At 44.9% G+C, this 24,534-nt stretch overlaps 1 protein-coding gene across 4 annotated transcripts in view; it reads right to left on the bottom strand.

Moving 5' to 3' along the window:
* The window catches only part of LOC126983964 (uncharacterized), a 72,776-nt gene that overhangs the window by 10,527 nt on the left and 37,715 nt on the right, over window positions 1–24,534 (bottom strand). For 2 of the 4 annotated variants that reach the window (XM_050837235.1, XM_050837237.1), the window contains exon 2: window positions 840–1,203. In XM_050837235.1, coding sequence (XP_050693192.1) covers window positions 840–1,197 — 358 coding nt within the window. In that variant the 5' untranslated portion in view covers window positions 1,198–1,203. Of the gene's footprint in view, window positions 1–839; window positions 1,204–3,300; window positions 3,564–24,534 lie in introns of those variants that run through there. The other 2 variants (XM_050837234.1, XM_050837236.1) reach the window with 2 other exon arrangements.

The following is a 24,534-nucleotide window of genomic DNA, read 5'->3' on the forward strand; positions in this document are numbered from 1 at the left end:
GAGGATTTCCACTTCCGGTCCTGCGAATTATTCACCTCCCTTTCCCTCGTGATTCAGTGTGTCCCGGCGGCCCCTCCACCCACCACCGCCCACGCCCACACATTACACGCGGGTTCAGTCAGGGGCACATCCACCAACAACCCCGCCCCAGCCTGTCACTGCAGCTACTGTTCGTCCCTTCAACTGGATACGGGGTCTATATACGCTGCTAACGACGCCTCACCCCATCCACTTTTTTCCTGATCCCAATATAATCATAATATTTAAAGCACTACAGGGAACATATACATGCAGTCCAGCCCCAGCCTATCAGCCTACTGTTTATCCCTTCATGCAACTGGATACAGAGTCTATATACGTTGCTAACGATGCCTTACCCCATCCACTTTCTTCCTGATCACATGAGTCAATATTAAAAGCACTACAGGGAACATATACATACAGTCCCGCCCCAGCCTATCAACTTACTGTTTGTCCCTTCTACATGCGTGGCTAACGATGCCACGCCCCTTTTTGCTTCCTTCCTGATCACACGAGTCAATGATTGAAGCACTACGGGAACATAGTCTATAGTAGTACCGTACATTAAGTCCCGCCCCAGCCTATGAGTATACTACTGTTTGTCCTTCAACCATAATATGCGCTGCTAACGATTCCACGCCCCATGCACTTCCTTCCTAATCACACGAGTCAATGGCTGAAGCACTACGGGGATATAGCCATGCAGTTCCGCCCCAGCCGTACACTGTTTGTCCCTCCAACTATAGAGCAACTTTAACACGACTTTCCACCGAGATGATATAACAAGACAACAAATTTGACCAGCATCCGTCACTCACCTGTCTCCGCCGTGTACTCTTCAGGGGCGGGCAAGGTGAGTTCGGGTGCCACCAGGCCGAAGGAGGAGGCGGGTCTGGAGGGCGGGTCTGACGGCGATGGGGACTCGGGGGTCAGGTCCAGGTCCGTGGCGGGGAGGGACACCTGCGAGGATGAGGGAGGCCGGGAAGACGCCGCGGAGGAGTACGCTGAAGAAGTGACTAGGTCGGGGTCACTGGTGGTCAGGTCACTCGGAGCCAGGGACACTTGGGAGACGGCAGCGCTGAGGGGTGGACTGGCCGTTCCCTTCACGCCCACCCCCTCGTGCCGCACCATGTCCCCTATCCCGCCCACCACGGCTTCACTGCTCTCGCCACGCATCACGCCCTGCCGGGAAAACACGTCGATCATTAGCCATTTGTTCCACTTTCGGGACGTCAAAGAAAGCCATTTTTTGAGAGGTTTTGAGAGAAGCCATTTAGTTATACTTTTTGGGAGATCAAAGAAAGCAACTTTTTGAGAGGTTTTGAGAGAAGCCATTTAGTTATACTTTTGGGGACGCCAAAGAAAGCCATTTTTTGAGAGGTTTTGAGAGAAGCCATTTAGTTATACTTTTTTGGGAGGTCAAAGAAAGCCATTTAACAAGAAGAGGGAATGGCGAAACACAGATACAAGGTACAGAGTTGATGCAAAACTTATCTCATTCTATTTGCACTGTTGATAAAGTTACGGCACTACTTATAAGATTGATCTCTTTGCACACGGGAGTAGACTGGCACCTGAGCCTTCCGAGTGTAAGCAGAGGGTCGGTCACTCCCTCTCACCCTGAACGAAAGTGATAGTTCATCTTGGCAAACAGTGAACATGGAGATCGTGGTGAGTCTGACAATGATGGCCAGAGGGGAAAAAAACACAGAAACACGACCCACAACTTTCTTTGTTCATTGTTTTTCTTATGTGTACTAGAGAAACACTGCACTTAAAAACCAACAAGTCAAAATTTTCTCTTTCACCTTTCCAAGCTTAAATATAGAGAAAAAATAAACGGATGAAAAAGATGGATATATAGCCTACCATGTTAAAGGAAAGTCTCGTTAACTTAATAAAAAGCTAAAAGGAAAAAAGATTGATTGATTGATTGATAGTTTACTGTTGCAAGTAAACAACAAGGGAGAAGGGAGAAGCATGCCATCCCAACCCCCAGGCAGTACAGAGTGTGGAAAAAGGTGGAATGGAAAACTATAAAGGAAAAGTTACTTTCTGCACACAAAACGGTAAAAGGAACTAAAGGAAGGAGTGTCAAAGGTCGGAGAAAACTAAGTAAAAAATGGTAAAATTATACAATGGAAGGAGGGGGGGGAGGAGGAAAGCGGCAACAGGTTATTAGGGGTTGAGAGGGAGGGAGGGGGGAGAGGAAACATGAGGGGCAGGAGGGGGGCGCAAGAACGGTTAAGGATGAAGTGGGAGAGCTTAAGCAGTTGAAGGCAGCACTGCACAAAACGCAACATAACTAACTGATTACATTTCACTCACACATCTAAATTCATACCACATTCCCTGCAACATAAAAATCCTTCACTACATACAATCTCTACGTTTTAAAGTTACCATCGGCGTCTCTATACACTCACAGAACATAAACAGACTACCATACCCTCTCATTGCGTTCATTCGCTTATTCAACATGACCCCTTCGTTCACTACACCTCTTCCTTATTATAGTTAGGTTACCATACATCACACATACGGTCATACGGTACGCCCCACGACAGAGCTAGGTTTTAATTTGTTTTATAGGTAGCGATGGTGTCCTTTAAATAGCTTTCGTTTTACATAGATAAGACGCAAGAGACGAATAAGAGAGGCAAGGAAGTGTATTAAGAAAAGTCATATGTGTAATTCAAGTAGACGATTGGACAACACTCATTAGTCCACTCCTATGGTGAAGAGACAATCACTTTCCCTTCAGACTACCCCCCTCCCAACCCCTACCCCTACTACGTGTGTATGTGGGCTGGGGTGTCATTCTCATCATGATTTCTGGTCAGCTGTGAAAAGAGCTTAGCCTTGCATGACGTATAAGGCCACACAGTCATAGTCATGTTATACGCCTCTACGTGTGTGTGTGTGTGTGTGTGTGTGATTATTACGTCATCCCTAAATCCTGCCATGAGAAAACGCACGAGCCACCAACTAATTTAAATCCCACTGCAAAAGGGAAGACAAACTTTTTATCGCTCTCATACATTAACGGACTAACTGCACCACATCAACAAAGGAGCTAAAGAGAACAGAGACTCCTCCTTTAACCCGCCTTAGCCAGGACGTGCAGGTGCCTGTCTTAACCGGGGAATAAAGGAGGAAACACCAAAATCATCGGAGGCGGGTGGCGGCGGCCAGTGAAGGGCCCCGTAACCGTCCACACACCTGCCCACATCCGCTGTTTAAAAGTCCAGCGGCGCCTCACCCACCCACTTCACTCACCTCTACTTAAGCTTCAGGCCGCCAAGGAACCCAGGAAACTCACGTGGCTCGCCTCCATGCGCTGGTATACGGGTATGGGTTAGGGACATCCACACGAACACGAAGTTAAGATCATCACTGGGTCGTCCCGTGCCCAGTGAAAGGTCCCCCGCCGCCGCCCGCTTGCAGGACCGCGGTGCCGGGCGTGGGGGTTAGATACTGTCGTACTGCACTGTTGAAATTGCCTCCCCGGTGTAGCAGGATAAATTTCCCCCCTGACTGAAGTTTCCCCCGGGGAGTGTTGCTACCCTTACTACTGCTCGGGGTAATCTGGCACTCGGCTGCTCTACACAAGGCCTTCTTTGCTCTACATCGCCTGTTGTTGACTTTGTTTCTTTATTTTCGTAATGCTGAAGTCCCTGTCTCGTGATGATCGAGTCACTGTATTGTTAGGCTAAAGTGATTTGTCAGTTTGCCTTGTTATGTTGGAGTTACTGTTTTTTGTAATGCGGTGCGTTGACTCGTTACGGCCATAGTTATAAACATTCACTTCATGCTTCCCGCTAGTGGTCCTTCTTACCCTGGATCATCCCTTATTATTGAAGACTTAGAAAAGTTGAATTTCTTGTATACATTACATCAGTATTGTTAAAAGAATGACGGTTTAATTTATGTCATTATTTCATTTGTTTAGTGATATTGTGGTTGTGTGTGTGTGTGTGTGTGTGTGTGTGTGTGTGTTGGGGGGGGGAGGGGAGGGGGGGGATTATTGGCAAGGAGGAGGGAATCTTATCCTGGGTCAAAATTCCCTCTCGGGGAGATCTATCCTGGGCCAGATTTCAGTCTGGGAGAATTTCAGACGGGGGGAAATACAGAATGGTACACCTGTAGCGAAACTTTACCATAGATTCGAGGTAGTCATTTCCCCATCTTTTCCAACCCTTGCCTTCCTGTAGCTAAGTGGGATGAGGCTGCACGTGAGGAATAAACATAATGCAGTACTTATTTTTTTTTATATTCTAGTTAAAAATCTGACTCTTGATAATACGTTTTACAGTTAAACGAGATACTATCGGGTGCGTGTAAGAAGGAAATCGATGAAGCATTAAATGCCCATCGACAACCAGAACGAAGCAACAGGCGCCCGGAAGCAGCAGCAGGTGGTTGGTGGGTTGCAAGGATGGGGTGACGCGGACCAAAGCACCCACTCGTCTCCCTCACCTGGGCGGGGCGGGGCGGGGAGGTACTGCTGGTGGACGCCGCGGAAGGAAGGAACAAGCAGCCACGCCTATGTTTAGCTCAATAATCTCCCTACGAATAATTCCAACGCATTAGGGATGTAGGCTGAAGCGCTGCAGGTGGAACTAATCCCTACATTCAATAATATACAGCAAATCACCAGCCTTTTCAATCCTATTCTGGTATTGATGTATCCGTAATCCATGTCTTTGTAACGGTAGCAATTAATTAATAACAATTAAAGTAACTACAGGTAAACAGATGCCCATGCATTAAGACTCGTTACACCTGTAGTTTCAGATTTACACCCAAGTCAGTTCTCGGAGCATGAGATTATCCAGATTTCGGTGTCAAATCCTTTCTCTGGCGTCCCCAAGATGACCACCAGCCCGCACCAGCCTCGGCCAGCCTACGATTTTTAACATACCTCGCTACTATTAAAAATCGTTCATCCTACTTTAAACCCTCCGTAAACCGCTGGTAAATGAAAATACACGGCTCCGGAGCTTGATATTTACTTTTTTTCAATCCTCCCTCCCCCGCACAGGCTTACCGTAACCTTTTCTCGTCCTCACGCGTGGGTTTAAACCATGTGATTGTACACCTGTTTTCAGACTAACAGGTACACTCAACCCTTCGTGCCTAGGGGAATACCTCTTTTGACGTGCGTGTTTAATTAGTTTTATTAATCTAGCTTAGTGGGGAGCCCGAAATTGACCTCTCCTTTGGCCACTTTACTTTTGGAGCAGTGCTTAGCGTTTTTTTTTTTTCATTTATTTTTTGCCCTTGAGCTGCTTCCTTTACTGTAAAAAAGTCATCATAATTTAATTACTTATATATATATATATATATATATATATATATATATATATATATATATATATATATATATATATGTATATATATATATATATATATATCAACTAATTCATATGATCACTTGTTTCGATGGCCCAGATTTGACAGGGAGTGCGCATGTTTCTTTAAATTGAAAAGAGGAAAAATTGAGTCTCACAAAAGTAAACTTATATCCTTCGGTATCTCGTTGCACGGTTTTCACTGTAAATTTGTCTTTCGAAACTATACTATAAGGGAGAAATGTACATAAGTATTATTATTATATGTGTAGTAGTAGTAGTAGGAGTAGGAGGAGGAGGAGGAGGAGGAGCAGGAAGAGGAGTAACTATCATTAGCAGCATCAGTTATCGTGAACACAAAACACCCGCATCTCCGCTCCCAGCTCTTCCTGCCTACGCGAGAGTTAATCTATAAGGCTACACTGCTATGGGGGCGGACGAGAGGGTGGGGGCGGCGGTGGCAACGACCCCTGAGAGGACCAGACCGAGGCACGACTGGATTCTTCTTAGAAATGTAGATAAAGAAAATAAAGGAATACATCTTTAAATACTAACAAATCATCTGCTCCTTTTCGGTAACCTTTTCTCGCAAACCACACCTGCTTGAGGCTGAGTATGGGCGTGGACCTGTCTCAACACCCTCACCCTACTTGAGGTCAGGTCAGTAGGGTAGTGCAACCTGAGTTCAGAGACACTGAGGTAAGCGTGGTCAGGCCAGGAAGGTGTGGCAGTATGTGACGGATGTGTATTTATTTTTATTCCTGTGGCTTTGTTTACTTCTTGGTCTGCCTTTTCTTACCTTAAAAAAACAGCAACAATAATATTAACCGTTTGTGCTCTTGTCTCTTTTTTTCTGAAGCGTAACTGATAACAAGACACAAACTGCTCCCGTACCGTTAAATATAATAAGTTTCTACTCTGTTTTGTCTCTTTTTTATCTTGAGTGTAACATCGAACACAACAAAGGCCAGGCGAATGTTTACGGGGTGAGGGCGGGACGCAGCGGAGGCGTGGCAGTGAAGGTTTGGGTTTGGCAACGAGACTTCAGAGGACGATCGTATAAAGATGAGAATAATCAACGCATACTCTCACTCTTGTTGATAGCTCGCCCTGCACCCTTGTAACCCTGCTCGTAAAGGTGAGTCATGATGATGATGATGATGATGATGACTTTCAATTTTACGAAGGTGGCATGGGTACAAGGCAAGATATATCAACAAAAGCGAGTGAGTTTAGAAGTAATAAACACCAAAAATCCGCTCTTGTTGATGCAATGAAAAACAGAGAACGAGAAAGTGAAGGACATCTGAATAAAAGTAATACAGAAAACTAGAAACCCAGGCAGAGCACGAAACCAATGGCAGAAAAGTGAAAAGAAAACAATAATGATAAAAATAAATAATAACAATAATAATAAAGTAATATGATAAAATAATAACAAGGAATAAGATATGTGTGTGTGTGTGTGTGTGTGTGTGTGTGTGTGTGTGTGTGTGTGTGTGTGTGTGTGTGTGTGTGTGTGTGTGTGTGTGTGTGTGTGTGTGTGTGTGTGTGTGTGTGTATAATTTATGGGAGGAAAATGATGTAAGAAAGGAAAGTGTGGGGTACCATAAATCCTCCTCCTCCTCCTCCTCTTTCCTATTCACTCGCTGCACAACTGTCTTCCTGCCCCGCCTCCCCCAACCCCCATTCCCACACACCTTCTGCTCCAACCTCTCCATAACATCAGTACACACCCGATCCTATGGCAAGCACGTTCCTACTGACCACACTCCTTCCTGTGCATCCCCTTCCTTTAGCACACTCTCCTTCCTTTGCATATCTCTTCTTCCCTTTAAAATTCTTCCCCTTCTATGTAATCTCCATTTGCTTCCATCTTTCCTTTGGTACGCTCCTCTTTTTCCTTTGTTGTCTTTCTTGGGTTTCATCTTCCTTTAATTGTAAGACTTCCTTCGCTTACATTCTCCTTTTAGTATATTCTCATTCCTCCTTTGTTACCTCCCTTCGCTTACGTCTTCATTTTACTACTCTCTTCTTCTCCCTTCCTTCTTTCTTCCCTTGACTTACGCTCTTCCTTCATGTCAAGTGGCGTAAGGTTGTAAGTCACTCATTCCGAAATACATACAAGTGTTTAAACCTACGCCGTCCTGAGTTTTGGTTTCATATCATTCTACTTTCTACTCTGCCCGTGTTTCCTCTCCTCCTCTAAACGCCTCTCATGCCCCTTCCTCAACAACAGAGCGGGGCACGTGGTTTGAGGTCCGTCCCTTTCCCTTCCCCCGCCATCAGGTCCTCCTTCCCAGCTGTTCCTTCCTTCACCCGCTCAATTACAATGCTGATCACGGAGCGGCTCGTGTGGCAGCTCCTAGCCTCGTTATTACATCTACAGGCGTCATGCACCATCTCCACCCTTCCCGAGAGATCACCGCTAATCATCAGTGTGACGCGACATATGTGGAGGCGAAGTCAACACATGCACCGAGGAGTGAAGTGGTCCGTTTGTGTGTGCGGTGTTGCGCTAGAACACTCCGGCGCCCCAGCACACATATTTGACAAGGCTTTCGTAGGAGTTTCGGACATTTCCAAGGGTAATTTATTGACCCTAGTGGTAGTTTGACCCTTCTTCTGTGGCATGAACCAACAAAAACACTCCTTAGAACCCGACTGATCTCATTTTTGGCCTTTGGAAATAGTTGATGTAAGAGTCGGAACTGTCTAAGAATACCAACCTTGGCTCAGTATTCCTCATCGTATCGGAGCCTCAGTTTGCCTGTTTAAAAAGCCTCTCGTAGTAGTTCCTGTGCTTTGTTTGGACCGTGTTGTGATCTTTGTGATAATTTTACCCAACTTCTACATCTTGAACGGGAAAAAGTCACCCATGAAAACCCAGTTAGTCTTCTTTGTAGTCGTGGAAAATAGTCTTAAAAAGCCTCTCGTAGTAGTTCCTGTGCTTTGTTTGGACCGTTTTGTGACCCTGGTGATAATTTTACCAGACTTCTACATCTTGAACGAGTGAAAAAAAAACCAGTTATTCTTCTTTGTAGTCATAAGGCTCGAGTGGTTCTGTCTTAGCAGCACGGAAGAAGGCTACTCGCAAACTGGTTCTGATTCTACAATAAGGCTACGGCTGTCACCTCGCCAACCATCCATGACGTGCATTAGAAGCCCTACGGTGGAGAGGCTAATGGGGTTGGTTTTGTCAGACACTTCCACTCCCTCACATCAACTATTTTCAAAGGTAAAGGTGGAGATCAGTCGGGTCCTCATGAGTGTTCTTTTAGGTTCATGGTACAGAAGAAGGGTCAAACTACCACTAGGCTCATAAAACTACCCCTGGAAATGCCCACAACTCCTACGAAAGCCTTGTCAAATGTGTGCTTGGGCGCCTAAGTGCCCGTTTTACAGTCCACTACAGCAAGTTCGTAAGCTCCCTAACCAAACACGAAATACCACGAGAATTCCTTGTCTAGTGTTTGGCGTCGATATAAAAAGGAGGAAATTTTAGGAAACCACACAGGAAATCTCTCTAGTATCTGGTATTGAATAGAGATAGCGGATCATTGTGGAGAATATAGTTTGGTTTGGGAGCTTACAATGGCTGGGTTGGACTGTCGAACTGGCCCTCTATGTTTAGGAATATGCCCCTCAGTGCGTCGCAGCGGCTCGGCAGTGTAAAGCATCGCCCCTTTAAGGACAGGATCAGGTTCTTGTAGCCTGTAGGTGTCGGTGCAGTTATACACGGCGCCCACGGTTAGGAAAAAAGCGGTTGTTACGTCAAGTCCCATCAGTGGTCGGTATGGTACGTTACATAAGCTTCGTTGAGTGTCTTGCTATTGCTGAAGACTATAGGTGACGGTATAGTTATGTAGCAACAACGACAGGGTAAAATAAAAGAGATATCCAATAGTGACTTCGTTGAGTGTCTTGCTATTGCTGAAGACGATAGGTGACGGTATAGTTATGTAGCAACAACGACAGGGGAAAATAAACGAAATATCCAACAGTGAGAGTATGGAAAGCTACGCCAATGATGTAGGTGCGCCACCTTCCCATTGGTGGTGCGGTTTGGTTAGTACAACTGCCCCAAAAATGAAATAATAAGCAAAAACTAGAGAGGACTGACCTTGCTAAATGTAAATTATGTATATCTTGGCCGGTTTTCATATCACTGAACAACCAGGAGGATTATTTTGTTTCCTCGATGCTATGATTGTAGATATTTGCAGGAGTCCCCCAGAAGAAGTAGCACAGAGAAAAGGTATTATTGAATTTATCGTATATGATCGTGTAACATTTTTTTTCTGTTATTTTTTTCGATAAAGTTTAGGCGGTCAATTCTTACATGAATGCTAATTATTAAGGGCACTACTATTACTACTACTATAACTACTACTACTACTACTACTACTACTTCCTTGGTGGATTGTCAAAGAGAAAGTCTAGTCATCTCGTTGGTTCTGAGGAGTGTAGTAAGGGAACACCTGGGGCAGACGAGCGCTTCCCTTCCTCCTTTCTCTGATACGCTTCCCAGCCTCACCAACCCACCCACCCACCAGCTGACTCCAGTCCTGCTCAGCGCTACCAGATGATCGTGCTGAGAACATTACATTTATCAGTTTCTGCCTAAAACCTATCACACGCATAGGTGACGGTATTCAGTCAAACTTATCACCTAAAACTAAATGATTACTACATTCTTATGCAAATCAACGCTAATGAACCTGATTTGACCGTCGTATTTATGTATGTACTTATGTATGTTGCGTCTCAGGCTCAGTATTCCTCATCGTATCGGAGCTTCAGTTTGCCTGTTAAAAAGCCTCTCGTAGTAGTTCCTGTGCTTTTTTTGAACCGTTTTGTGACCCTGGTGATAGTTTTACCCAACTTCTACATCTTGAACGGGAAACACACATGATACCAGATAATCGTACTCAGATCATTATCAGTTTATGCCTAAAAGCTGTCACACCCACACAAATGACGGTATTCACTCAAACGTGTCACCTAAACCTTGATCATTATTCTATACGAGTGGAAAGAACAAAGTAAGAATAAGGTAAGCTGACTTGACCGTCGTATCTTAGAATCATCGTCGCGTCTATGAGAACACTATCCCGCTGCTCTCCCAGGAATGTAAAAGTAGGAATCGTTGGCATTCTCTCGCCATACGAAGACATTAACCTGTGCCACTTCTACCTGTTGATAATTAGAACTGAAAGTGATGTTAGCGTGCGGGGTCAGGCGTGTAGGGCACCTGATCCTGCGCAAGTTGCAGGCTCATGCACTCAAGCGAGGATCGGCTTGCATCACACACACACACAGGCGTTGGCTAAGCGTGGGTGTTACAGGTGACTCGAGTCGGAGGTTGGCCAGAGTTAGATACAGAACAACAAGGAGGATTAGATACTGAACAACAAGAAGGATTAGATACTGAACAACAAGGAGGATTAGATACTGAACAACGTTGCCAGATTGTCGTATTCAGCCTCTTATATTTACCGACTTCCGACCCCAAAAACTGTCTCCTGGGCCCCAATGACAAGATTAATTTATATTTATCGTTAAAATAGTTAATTCCTGATGTTTCCTGGCAATAGTTATGCGTCAGAAACTGGTAAACACTATGCTCTGAATACGATAATATGGCAACGGTTATACTGAATAAGATATAAGGATTACAGATATAGAGCAGCAAGAAGGATCAAACACAAAACAATAAAGATTAGATACAAAACATCAAGGTGGATTACAGACTGAACGACCAGGAGGATTATTTTGTTTTCTTGATATTTGCAGGAGTCCCCCGGAAGAAGTAGCACAGAAAAGAGATATTATTGAATTTATCGTATATGATCGTGTAACATTTTTTTTCTGCTATTTTTTTTCCGTCAAAGTTTAGGCGGTCAACTCTTACATGATTGCTAATTATTAAGGACACTACTATTACTACTACTATAACTACTACTACTACTACTACTACTACTACTGCTACTACTACTACTACTACTACTACCACTACTACTACTACTACTACTACTACTACAACTACTACTACTACTACTACTACTATCACTACCTTTTATATAGATTTAAGATTTTTTCCTCAACTAAACTTAATATAGCCATGTAATCGACTTTTCCAGCACCAACTCATTATTTCCACAGATGTTCTTTTAAAAGTCATTATCCAATCAATTAATTAATCACATTCTATTTATCTATGATCCTGTGTAACACTTCTGGACGGGGGGACCGACTGTGCACGGCGCTTTCACGATACTCCTTTTCTTGATCTGATACGAGTTCTATTTTGTAGCTGGTTCAACTATAAAGATGCTGAATCCCTTGCCCCTTCACCTTCTACCCCCCCCCCTCCCGCTCTTCTGTTACTTCACCCCCCATCTCTCTCTAAAAAATAAATAAATAAATAAATAAATAAATCGCCATCAAGAGAGACAGTTGTGGCGGGTCAGGCATCACACAGGTACAGTTAACGCCTAGGAGCAGAACAAGCACAAAGCATGCACGTGTAACCCCCATCACAGGCCACACGGCAACATCCCCACCCACCCACACCGGAGGCTAAGGTCGCTATTTGCAGACGCCTCCACCTCTCACATCAACTATTTCCAAAGGCCGAAAAGGAGATCAGTCGGGTCCCCATGAGTGTTTTTTTAGGTTCACGGTACAGAAGAAAGGTCAAACTACCACCAAGGTCATTAAACTACCCCTGGAAATGACCACAGCTCCTAAAGCCTTGTCAAATGTGTGCTTACTTGGGAGCTGAAGTGTTTAAGAATATGTCCCTCATCTCTCCGTTCTAAGGCTCTGCAGCACTGAGGAGGGAAGGGGGGAAGGAGGGGAGGCTGCTAGGTGTTAATGGACCGCCGGAATGTGCACCAAGTGGATAAAACACGCTAAACTGCATTAACGGTGAGTCCTTGATGTGTGTGTGTTGGGTGGGTGGTGGGTGTGGGGAAGAGGCGCCAGGTGAGGAGACCAGCTGATTGTGGCCTTGCCGGGGGGGATGAGGTGGTGGAAGAGGAGGAGGAGGAGGAGGAGGAGGAGGAGGAGGAGGGAAGAAAGGAATAATACTGAGAAGAGTCTGAATAAGAAGTAGAAGCAGAAAAAGTAGAAGAAAAAGAAAGAGAAGAAAAAAAGAAAGATTGTAAGAATGAACGAGAACAACAAGAACAAAAATAAAAAGAAGAAGAAGAAGAAGAAGAAGAAGAAGAGGCAGAAGAAGAAGAAGAAGAAGAAGAAGAAGAAGAAGAAGAAGAAGAAGAAGAAGAAGAAGAAGATAGCAAAAAAACAAGAAAAAATGAGGAACAAGCAGATGAAAACGATAACACACACACACACACACACACACACACACACACACACACACACACACACACACACACACACACACACACACACACACACAAATAAAGAGACAAACCCCCCAAACTAAAACCTTCCACCCTTTCCAAACCCCACTACGACCTTGCTTCCTTTGCACACTAATAAACAAAACAACAAATAAAAACAAAACACGGTGCAAGCCAGCGGGAACGATCCATCAGACACTCAGGAGAGTCACCCACTGCAACACCTCACGACTCGGAACACCAGTCACTCGCCGAAGAAGGAAAGGGAGGACATAACAGAAAGGGGGCGTAGCGTTAGGGACAGGAAAGGGAGGATTAGAAGGAAAGCAAGACAGAACGAGTCAGCCCTTTAGTCAACCCTCGAGTCAGCCCTTGAGTCGGTTCCTGAGTCAGTTGTTGTGTGCCGTTCCTGAGTCCTCATGCACTCTTTTGGGTCGCTGCCAGACAAGCTGCAACGCCGACGCCAAGTTATCGCTGTTTTGACCTCCACGCTCTCACAACGCCCGTACCCGTCCCTCCTGCCTTTTCCTATCCTTAGCCTGGCATGCCTCTCCCTTCCCCCCTCGCATTGCCTTTACTCTTTCCAAGGAGGTATAGAGGGTGGAGTCGATCTTAGTGCCTGACCTGTGAAGCCGCCGAACTGTCATTCTCTAGTCGGCAAGATGGCGGATAACTGTCATGTGTCAGAGAGTCATGTAAGACTCGTCCACCTGCATGGGTTTTCGCAGTGTGAAGGGATTATAGCAGACTCATTTTCAGTTTAGCTGTGAGACCAATAGGATGTAGGAAAACAGTTTACAGCAAGAAGCGCTGCTCTAAAATCTGTTAAAAGCAGGAACACTATGAATAAGTTAGTGAAGATTCGTGGCAGACACACAAACACCTTATAGTCACGCCTTCATTCTCACTCTCTGTCACGCCTCCCCAACGCACTTCCCTGTTACAGTACATCAACGCCACGCCCCTCCACGCCTCCATGCACCTTATAGACTTCCACGCCTCCTCTCCTTGCTCCACGCCTCCATTCGCTGTCCCTATCTCCCTGCTGCACCCTTCCGCACCCCGGCCAGCTCACCCTCTCCTCCTGAACAATCTGCTCCTCTCCCACGCTGCCCCATGATGCCGCCGCCTCCGCCCACAGTGAAGCCTATAGTAAATTTTCTGCCTCTCGACGCTAAACACGGCAACTCACGCCATCTACACGCACGCACGCACACACGCTCCACCGAGGTATACCGAGGTTTACGAGAAGGTTTAAACGCCTACGCGTCACTCACGAGGGAAAATAGGGAGGAAGTTGATGAAGTTTCGTTATACTTGGACGTGTGCTGGACGAAATGCGTTGCAGTAGGCTTCGTTTTTTTCATAATGATGTGCAATGCAAAGGACAGAAAGAAGGAAGGCGATTACAAGGAACGAAAGAAAACAGAGAAGTAGTTAATGTGTTGGTCATGTTTGGACGATTAGGGAAAAAGAGAAAGAAATCTGGGAACGAAGGATTACGAGGATTAGAGGAAAGAAAGACATAAGGAAAGAGGTAAGAACAGGCTGTGGGAAAGGAATTAAAGAATGAATAAAGTAACGGAAGTAGTGTAAGGAAGGATGAGAAGGAAGGAAGGAAAGGAAGAAATGAGGAAGATGGAGAGCAATGACTGGTGGAATGCAGGAAGCAGAAGGAAGGAAGGAAAGAAAGAAAGGAGAGGAAGAAATGAGGAAGAAGGAGAGCAATGACTGGCGGAATGCAGGAAGCAGAAGGAAGGCCGTGGAGGTTACGTGGCTGGCTCCTCCTCCTGCTCTCTGGCCGCCGCCTCGCGCTGGTCACGCACGAAAATGTTCCCCGGAGCGCAGCGGGACACACAGGCCCGTTACCGTGATTTGCTGGCCTTTACGCGGCGCTGGTGGAGTCGAACGGCGGTGTTAGCATAGCGGGGGATGATGAGCCACGATGCTTGTTTTCCCGCGTGTGGAGGAGGAAAAATGTTTAAACTTTGGAAGGAGGATGAACGACCTTGTTTTTCTTGTGTATGAAGGTTAAGAAAAGTTAACTCTTTTTTTTTTCTCTCTCTCTCTCTCTCTCTCTCTCTCTCTCTCTCTCTCTCTCTCTCTCTCTCTCTCTCTCTCTCTCTCTCTCTCATATAACTTAAGCCCATTATAGTTCCAGACGTAGGCTTCAGCGCGCACTACGTATAAGGTCTTTGCTGCCAAATACAATACTAATATCAATCCTCATGTATTATCAAAGGGTGACGAGTGTGGGCGAACCTGCTGTGGCGGCTTGCACGAACGGGGCTTCAGTTTTTACTCTTTTGTTGGCGTTATAATCTGCTGGTGGATTGTGAGGGACTGTAGGATGGTGGAAGGACGCGTGTGTGTGTATGTGTGTGTGTGTGTGTGTGTGTGTGTGTGTGTGTGTGTGTGTGTGTGTGTGTGTGTGTGTGTGTGTGTGTGTGTGAGGACTCGGTGCATGAGGAGAGTTTCAGTTTTCATCCCTTTGTTTTCTTTATAATACCAGTGGATAGCGAGGGACTGGAAAGGTGGTGGAAGGACATGTAGGCTGTGTGTGAATGGGCTGTGTGTGTTTGGGGGGGGGGAGGGGTAGGCGTTATAGGTAGGGTGTGTTTGGTAATGACTGTGTATGTGTGTGTGTGTGTGTGTGTGTGGTTATAGCTGAGTGGGTTAGGTGTGTGGGGGAAGGCTGGGTGGATTAGGTATGTCAGTGTGAGTGGTTGGGTAACAAAGGACGATGGGTGTGGGTGTATATAATAGCAAACAAACAAGGAAACAGAGTCAGGCGGGCGTGTGAAAGGAGAATTACGGTATAGTGGAGGCGTAAGGAGGCAGCTCAACGGCAAAAAAACAAAACTAGCTACGAAAAAGCCCGCTAGACGCAACTAAAACAACAACAACAACAAAGAAAACAGAACGAGAGGCCAGAGGAGAGGTCAATGTCGGATGGAGAGGCGTCTTGATACTCTCCTCTTCAATATGTTCAAGTCGTAGGCAGGAGGAGATACAGGTACATGTGAGGGAGTGGCCGCGTAACAAAGGTGTGTGGATATGTATCAGAAAACAAGGTAACAAAGAGCGAACAGGTGTGAAGGGAGGTAAATAGTAGAGGTAGGTGTGTGCGTGTGTGTGTGCGTGTGGGCGGTGAGAGGTGACGGAGGGGCGTGGGAGAGGGCGGATGATAGGAAGGACGTAGAGGAGGAAGGGAGGGAGGGAGGGAGGAAAGGATGATTATGTGAAGGTGTGGGAAGGAAGAGGAAGAGGGGGTAGGGATAACGGAACAAGTGGAAGGGGAAGAGAGGGGGAAAGGAAGGGAGAGAGGGAAGGGATGGGGAAGAAAGAGGAGGAGGAGGAGAAGTAAGGGGAGAGAGGAGGGTAGAAGAGAGGGAAAGAGAAATGGAGGGGTGATGATAAGGTGGAAAAGGGAACTGGAAGAAAATAAAGAGAAAAGGGAAGATTGATAGTAGGGAGAGAGGGAGGAGATGGAAGAAAGAAGCGAAGGGGGAGGGAGAGGGAAGAAAGGAAGGGAGAGAGGAGGGAGGGGAAGGAGAGGGAAGAAAAAGGAAGGGAGGAGAGGGAAGAAAGGAAGGTGGGGATGGACGAAAGGAAAGGAAGAGAGTGAGGAGAAGGGAGGAAGAAAGGAAGAGGAGAGGGAATGATTGAAAGCAAGGGAAAGGAGAAGGAAAACTGAACGTAAGAAGAAGGAAGGGAAGAGCTTGAAAGTGAGAAGGAAGGCAGAAAGGAAGAGGAGAGGGAGAGAATGAGGAAAAGGAAAGCAGAGAGGAAGAAGAGAGACCAAGCAAGGAGAAGAAAGGCAGAAAGGAAAGGAAGAGGTTGAAAGTGAGAAGGATGGCAGAAAAGGAAGGGAAGAGGGAGAGAGTGAAGAAAAGGAAAGCAGAGAGGAAGAAGAGAAAGAGAGAGCAAGGAGAAGAAAGGCAGAAAGGAAAGGAAGAGGTTGAAAATGAAAAGGAAGGCAGAAAAGGAATGGAAGAGGGAGAGAGTGAGGAAAAGGAAAGCAGAGAGGTAGAAGAGAGACCAAGCAAGGAGAAGAAAGGCAGAAAGGAAAGGAAGAGGTTGAAAGTGAAAAGGAAGGCAGAAAAGGAAGGGAAGAGGGAGAGAGGGAAGAAAAGGAAAGCAGAGAGGAAGAAGAGAAAGAGAGAGCAAGGAGAAGAAAGGCAGAAAGGAAAGGAAGAGGTTGAAAATGAAAAGGAAGGCAGAAAAGGAATGGAAGAGGGAGAGAGTGAGGAGAAGGAAGGAAGAGAGGAAGAAGAGAGAGAGCAAGAAGAAAGGCAGAAAGGAAAGGAAGAGGTTGAAAATGAAAAGGAAGGCAGAAAAGGAATGGAAGAGGGAGAGAGTGAGGAGAAGGAAGGAAGAGAGGAAGAAGAGAGAGAGCAAGAAGAAAGGCAGAAAGGAAAGGAAAAGGTTGAGAGTGAAGCGAAGACAGGAAGAAAGGAAGGGGTTGGTGGCTGGCCTCTGACACGGCACCGACCCACCAACCAACGGATCTACGGGAACGAGAGCGTGACGGCCCCCGGGATCACCTGTGTGGCAATCAGGCGTCCTCAGGTGGGCGGGCAGGTGAACGCGGCGCCTCCCAGGTAACCACAACGACAGGGAGGTAATTGATGAGTGTTGTGTTGATTTTGTGTGTGTGTGTGATTTACGGTGGTTTTATTTTGTTTTGCTTTTTATCTTTATTTTTGTTTTTGTTTGTTATTGTTGTTTTCTTTCTAATTCTTCTTCGTGTTCGTGTGCCCTTGTGATTTATGGGGGGTTACTTTATATATATTTTTTTCTTATTTTCTTCTTGTTATTGTTGTTTTTCTTCCTTATTCTTCTTCTTCGTGTTTTTATTTTGTCTTTCTTCTTCTTTTTCTTCTTGTTCCTCTTGTTCTTGTTCTTTTTTTCTTTTTCTTCTTCTTCTACTTCTTCATTATCTTATTATTATTACACTGATTTACGTTCTGTTGTGTTATAGTCACGTGTTTCTACTGGCCTGAATTTAGTGGACAGACAGACAGACAGACAGACAGAAAGATAGACATAAATCGTGACCACCTTTGTTTCACCTTCTCTTTCTCCCCCTTCCACTTCTACCATCACCTCCACCTCTTCCTCCTATACCATATGTGCGTGAGACAGGGGGGGAGGGAGGAAGGAGGAGGAGAGAGAGGACAAATATGGAGGTAATGACGGAGGGGTTGCGGGTTGCAGGTCCTCAGAGGCGTCGGTGCAGCGGACAAAGAAAGCCTCACGTTCTCAGCCAGACTTTCTTTACTTTTATACCGGCGGTTCACGGGCGCGAGGGAGGGGGAGGGGAGGCGGAGCAAACAGCTGGAGGGAGGCGGGACGGCGTGGGCGCGGCGAGCCTTTAAAGGAAAGTCAAGGTCCCATTCAGGAGGGAGAGAGGCCCATTGAGAGAGGCCGAGTCGGGGTGTTGATTTGACCCACCCTTGCCTCCTCCCACCTGTCTCTCCCTTCCTCTCTCTCTGTACTTGTGTTGCAGCAGCGCCATGGTAAACACTTCCACCTGCAACAGTGTGCCTCAGCCTCCATCACCACCACCACCATCACCACTACCACCAGCATCACCATTACCACCTCCAACACTATTACCAGGACTAAATCACCACCAGCACTATCATCGGGATCATCACTAACTTGCAAGAGGAGAATATCTAAACACCTTCTTCACCCGAAATTGACCTCACTTTTGGGCACTCATCCATACTTTTTTTTTTATAACGGCAGTGATTAGCGGACTTTTTTCTGCTCATTTATTTTTTTGCCCTTGAGCTGCTTCCTTTACTGTAAACGACAAAGAAAACACACCATCCTACCACCACCACCACCACTATAATCATCACCAGCAACCACAAACATTTTCAGTACTACCATAAACATCGCCAGCATTACTAAACCATCACCATCACCACCACTACAACCACCACCACTACCATCACCAGTAACCACAAACACCTCCAACACCATAACCATCGCTAACATTACTCTGCTATCACCACCACCACCACCACCATCATCAGTAACCACAAACACCTCCAACACCATAACCATCGCTAACATTACTGTACCATCACCACCACTACCATCATCAGTAACCACAAACACCTCCAACACCATAACCATCGCTAACATTACTCTGCCATCATCATCAGCACCACCACAACGACACACTAAAGCATCACTGTCACCATCTTATCTCCTGCACCACCACCAGCATCACCATCACCACCACCAGCATCACCACCAGCACTACCACTACCACCACCACCACCATTACCACCTCCAACACTATTACCAGGACTAAATCACCACCACTTCCAGTACCATCACCAAGAGCAAGATAGATAGATGGATAGATAGATAGTGAAAGATATAGAGAGGAGGACATGTCTGTGCTGTGAATGTCAATGTGGAGAGAGTTATGTATTCTCTCTCTCTCTCTCTCTCTCTCTCTCTCTCTCTCTCTCTCTCTCTCTCTCTCTCTCGACCCCGTATAGGATGGTTGTCATTGTTACCAAGTCAGCAGTAACTCTTTTCCCTTCTCTTCTTCTCGCTCTCCTTGGCAACAGTTTAACAGAGGGGAGTGAGCGGCCGGGAAGAAAAAAAGGAAAAGAAAAAAAGAAGTTGGTTGTTTGTCTTTAACCAATAAGAACAAACGAAAGTGAAGATACAACTTTAAAAAAAACATGCACGTAAGAAATAAAACGTAACATGAGACACAGCAACAAGTAACCTCACACAATAATAAAAAAAGAAAAAAAGAAAATGAGAGAAAATACGAAATAGTGAATAGAAATCTGAGAGGAAATAACTTTAGAGACATACACGAAAGAGAAGAAAAAAGTAACATGACAGACACAGCAACAACCAGTAACAGCGGAGAAAAAAAAGTAAGAAAAAAGTAAGAAAAAGAAGCGAAAGTACAAATCTTTGACCAATAAGAAAACAAGAAAAGGAAGAGTAAACAATTTTAGAGATAAGCATGAATGAAAGAAAACGTAACATAGCAAACAACAAGAACCAGTAACAGGAGAAAAAAAGAAAAAAAGAAAAGAAAAAAAAGAAAGAAACGAGAAAGTATATCAATCTTTAACCAGCAAGAAACAAAACAAAACAAAAAAAAAAAGAGAGAGGAAACAACTAAACTAACAAACAAAGATGAGAAAAAAAAAGTAACATGAACAAACACCAACATCAAGTAACCTCACAGAAAGAACCAAACAAAAACTAAGACAAAAAGCAAGAGAAAGTTCGAAACACACACACGCACACACACACACCTATAAATGAATGGACACGTAATAGGTCTGCTTTAGCTCGCTTCTGCTTCTTCAGGTTCTAATACTTTCGCTTTTCTCTCTCACTCAATCCCTTATGCGCCCTTTCTCTCGCACTCCGCTTACTTTCTCTTGCGCCGTCTGAAGTCTACCGCCTGATTGTAAGAACGTCGTATTAAGAAAGACAACAATAACGTGGCTGATATACCTTTCTGGATCCGTTTTTAAGGCGTGGTTAGTTTATTCCCTCTCAGTCTTTTACGAATGGAGTGGAAGGAACAGGGAACTGGAAGAGAACGGATTGGAATGGAGGGGACAGGGAAGAGATAAGGAAGGGGTTGGATGAGAGGAAAGGAAGAGAAGGGGAAAGGAAGGGAAGTTGTGGAGTGGCAGGAGGAGGGAAGTGGAAGGGAAGGGATTGGCTGGTGGACGGATTTTGTGGAAGGGGAGCATAGGAGAAATGGAAGGAAGATGATGAGGCGGAAGGAAAAGAAGAGGGAAGACAGATTATAGGGAGAGAAAGAGAGAGAAAGAATGGAAGGAAGAAAGAAGCATAAAGGGAAGGGGTTGGGAAGGGGTGATGGAAGGGAGAGAAGAAAATAATGGAAAATAAGAGATAAGAGGGAGGGAAAATGGATTGCAAGGGAGAGATAAAAAGAAAAGAAGGGTAGTTGTGGAGTGGAAGGAAGAAAAAAGAGGAATGGAAGAGATTGGAATGAGAGAGGAGAGAGAGAAAGAATGGAAAATGAGAGAGAGGAAAGAGGGAAAGTGGATTGCAAGGGAGAGAGAGATGAGAGGAAAAGGGAAAAGAAAGAGGAATGGAAGATATTGGAATGAGAGAGGAGAGAGAGAGAAAGAATGGAAAAGGAGAGAGAGGAGAGAGGGAATGTGGAATGCAAGGGAGAGATAAGAGGAGAAGAGAAGAAAGAAAAAAGAGGAAAGGAAGAGACTGGAATGATAGAGGAGAGAGAGAAAGAAAGAAAAGGGGAGAGGAGAGAGGGAATGTGGAATGCAAGGGAGAGATAAGAGGAGAAGAGAAGAAAGAAAAAAGAGGAATGGAAGAGATTGGAATGAGAGAGGAGAGAGAGAAAGAATGGAAAAGGAGGGAGAGGAGAGAGGGAAAATGAAGTGAAAGGAAGAGAGAAGTGGACAGGAAAGAGGTTAACTGGTGCTTTCAAGAGACATAAGGACAGTCAAGTGAATTACAGTTGTTCGTTCCCCAGAGTGCTGAGAACTCGGCCTAGGGAAGTCTTATAAACAACGGGACGGACGTAACCTGTTTGTCCGCTGCCGCCAAGGTCACTCCGCACACACAAGACACCGTAACGGGCCTGGGTAACTCCTGCTCCCACGCACACACACACACACACACACACACACACACACGCTGACACACACACACACAAACACACATTCAAACCCGCAAAAGTTTAGACAAGAAAGAACAGAAAAGAAGTAAAGTTAAGCAAGAACACTCTGGCACACTTCTACACACACACACACATACACGAATTCCCCCCACCCCTCTCCCCACACACACACACGTACACACACTTCACCAAACGCTTCCTGTGATCATAAGGGGGAACAACCTCTCTAAGATCAGGTTGTTTAAATGTTTATATATAAGAAAAAGAGAGAGGGAGAAGGGAAGAGAAAGAGAGAGAAGCGAGAGGCAGCAACTAAGGAAGAGGTAACTGACCATCTTACATCAGCCGCAGGAGAAGATAATGATTAAACTTACTTTCATTTTTACTTTCTCCGATACGGGTCACCTTTTTTTCTCTCTCTCTCTCAGCCTCCTCGTGGTCTTATGACATTAGAGAGACGTCTACTAACTACTACACTCCACTATTTACCTGTTTATAATCATTAGTACCTGCGCTGTTTCTGGTTTTTGTGTTTTACTTTCGCTGGTGATGGTTCTCTTTTTTTTTTTTTTTTTTCCTTTTCAATCTCGTGGTTTTATGAAATTGCAAGGCTTTTCCATAATTTTTTTTCTTTCTTTCTTTCTTTCTTTCTTTCTTTCTTTCTTTCTTTCTTTCTTTGTCTGTTTGTCTATCTGTTTGTCTATCTCTCTATCTATTTATCTATCTATCTATCTATCTATCTATCTGTTCATCCATCATTCTATCATTCTATTTATCTATGTATTATCTATTTTCTATATATACTAGTTCCGATACATTGTTTAAGGTCCTTTCTATTGAACGAATGGGATGTTATTAGTATACCTGCATTGCCTTAATATATAATCTACTTGTATTTACTCCTTTCCATTAAATACATGTTTGGGAGAGGGACATTACCCCTTGCTTTATTTCCCTTACGTCTATTACATGTTCGTCTATTATACAGGGACGTTTAAAAAGGAATATTACCTCTTTCATTACTTACTGAACTTCTATTACATTCTCGTCTCTTACACACGTTTTTAAAGGGCTGTTACTTCTTCTTATTACATGTTCGTCTCTTACAATCGGAGTTTTACACATACGCGGTGGACGAGGGGACGTTAGTAGTCTTCCTCCTAACCAGACTTGTTGATTCAGCGAAGAGAAGGAGAGAGCAAGGTGCGTTGTGTGTATAGGTGAGCCTGGAGAGCCGTATAAGAGGCCGCAGGGTAGGGAGAGGGGGAGAGAGTGGTCGAGTGAAGGTTGGAAAGGTTGATGGACGGATGGAAGATGGAATGAGGGAGAGAGGAAGGAAGGGAAGGGTAGGGTAGGTGCATAAGTGAGGAACAAAGGGACAGAAGAGGAGAGGAGATGAAAGGGAAGAAAGAAGATAGAAAAGGTGAGAGAAGGAATACATAAAGATGGGAGGAGGAGGAAGGGAAGAAAAGAAGATGAAAGGGAGAGAGAAGAAACATATATACAGTCGTGGAACAGAGAGATAAGGAGGAAAGAACGGAGGAAAGGTGAGAGAGGAGAGATAGAAATAGTTAAGAGGGAGAGGAAAGGAGAATGATAGGAAAGCAAAGAAGAAAGAAGGGAACATATGCAACTAAGGAAAGGAGAGGAAAAAAAGGGAAAGAGGAAGGGAGAGAATGAAGCACAGAGGAAGGAGGTAAAACAAACATAAAGAAAGGGAAGGAGAAAAAGAAAGAGTAGGTTAAGGTTAAATACAGGGAGATAGGGAGGAGAGGGAGAGAGGGGAAGAGGAGAGGAGAGAGGAGGGAAGGGAGGGAGAGGAAAGGGGTAGCAATGTACACAAAACAGGTAGGGAGGTGAAGGGGAAGGAGAGGAGAGGGAGAGGACAGGTAAGGTAGGTAAGAGGTAGGGAGGTGAAGGAGAGGAGAGGAGGGGAGGGAGAGGACAGGTGTATAAGGTAGGTAACACAGGGAGGTGAAGAGGAGGGGGAGGGAGAGGAGAGGGGAGGGAAGGTGAGGGGAGAGGACAGGTAAGGTAGCACAGGTAGGGAGGCAGGTGAAGGGGAAGGGTTAGTCAGCAGGTGGGTGGGAGGGTGCGTGGCTTTGCTTGTGGGTCTTCCCGAAGCAACTCAACGCAACTCAACTCGCCGCGACCTTCCACTTCGGTTCATCGGTCTACAACACACAAAAAACAAGACTCACGTAACCCTGACCTTCCTCGACCTTTTGTTATCCTTTACTATGCATTTGTTATTTCTTTGTTATTCTTTTGTTTTTTCTTTGTTTTCTTTACTCAATTTGTTACGATCTTTCACCTCGCTTCATCGACCTACAACACATAAAAACAAAACTCACGTAACCCTGACTTTCCTTGACCTTTTGTTATTCCTCTGTTATGCGTTTGTTATTCTTTTGTTTTTCCTTTGTTTTCTTTACTGAACTTGTTACGATCTTCCATCTCGCTTCATCGACCTAAAGCACACAAATACAAGACTCACGTAACTCTGAATTTCCTCGTCCTTTTGTTGTTCTTTTGTTATGCATTTGTTATTCTTTTGTTTTTCCTTTGTTTTCTTTACTGAACTTGTTACGATCTTCCATCTCGCTTCATCGCCCTACAGCACACAAATACAAGACTCACGCAGCCCTGAATTTCCTCGCTCCTTTGTTTTTCCTGTGTTATTCTTTTGTTTTATTCACTTAATTCGCCAAGACCTTCCACTTCGGCTTTGTTATTCCCCTGACAATTTTTTTGACCTTTTTTTTGACGCATATCAGTCTCATTTTATACCGAATGAGGAAGTTCAAGAAATAAAAAAAAAGACGAAAAAAAAAGACGGTTAGGAAAAAAAAAAAGCTCGCTAGAAACAAAAACAACAATGACAACAACATAAGAAAACAGAGGAAAAATACCCATTAGAAAAAAAAGAGAAAACAATACCTCTGGAAACAACAACAGCAACAACAACAAAGTCCTAGAACTGAACAAACCCTCTAAAAAAAAAAAAAAAGAGGAGAGGGAAGGGAGAGGAAAAGGGGTGGTAAGGTGGATAACACAGGTAGGGAGGTGAAGGAGAAAAGGAGGGGAGGGAGAGGAAAGGGGTGGTAAG

The sequence above is a fragment of the Eriocheir sinensis genome, chromosome 55 (genome assembly GCF_024679095.1).
Source record: "Eriocheir sinensis breed Jianghai 21 chromosome 55, ASM2467909v1, whole genome shotgun sequence".
In the NCBI taxonomy this organism is placed as follows: Eukaryota; Metazoa; Arthropoda; class Malacostraca; order Decapoda; family Varunidae; genus Eriocheir; species Eriocheir sinensis.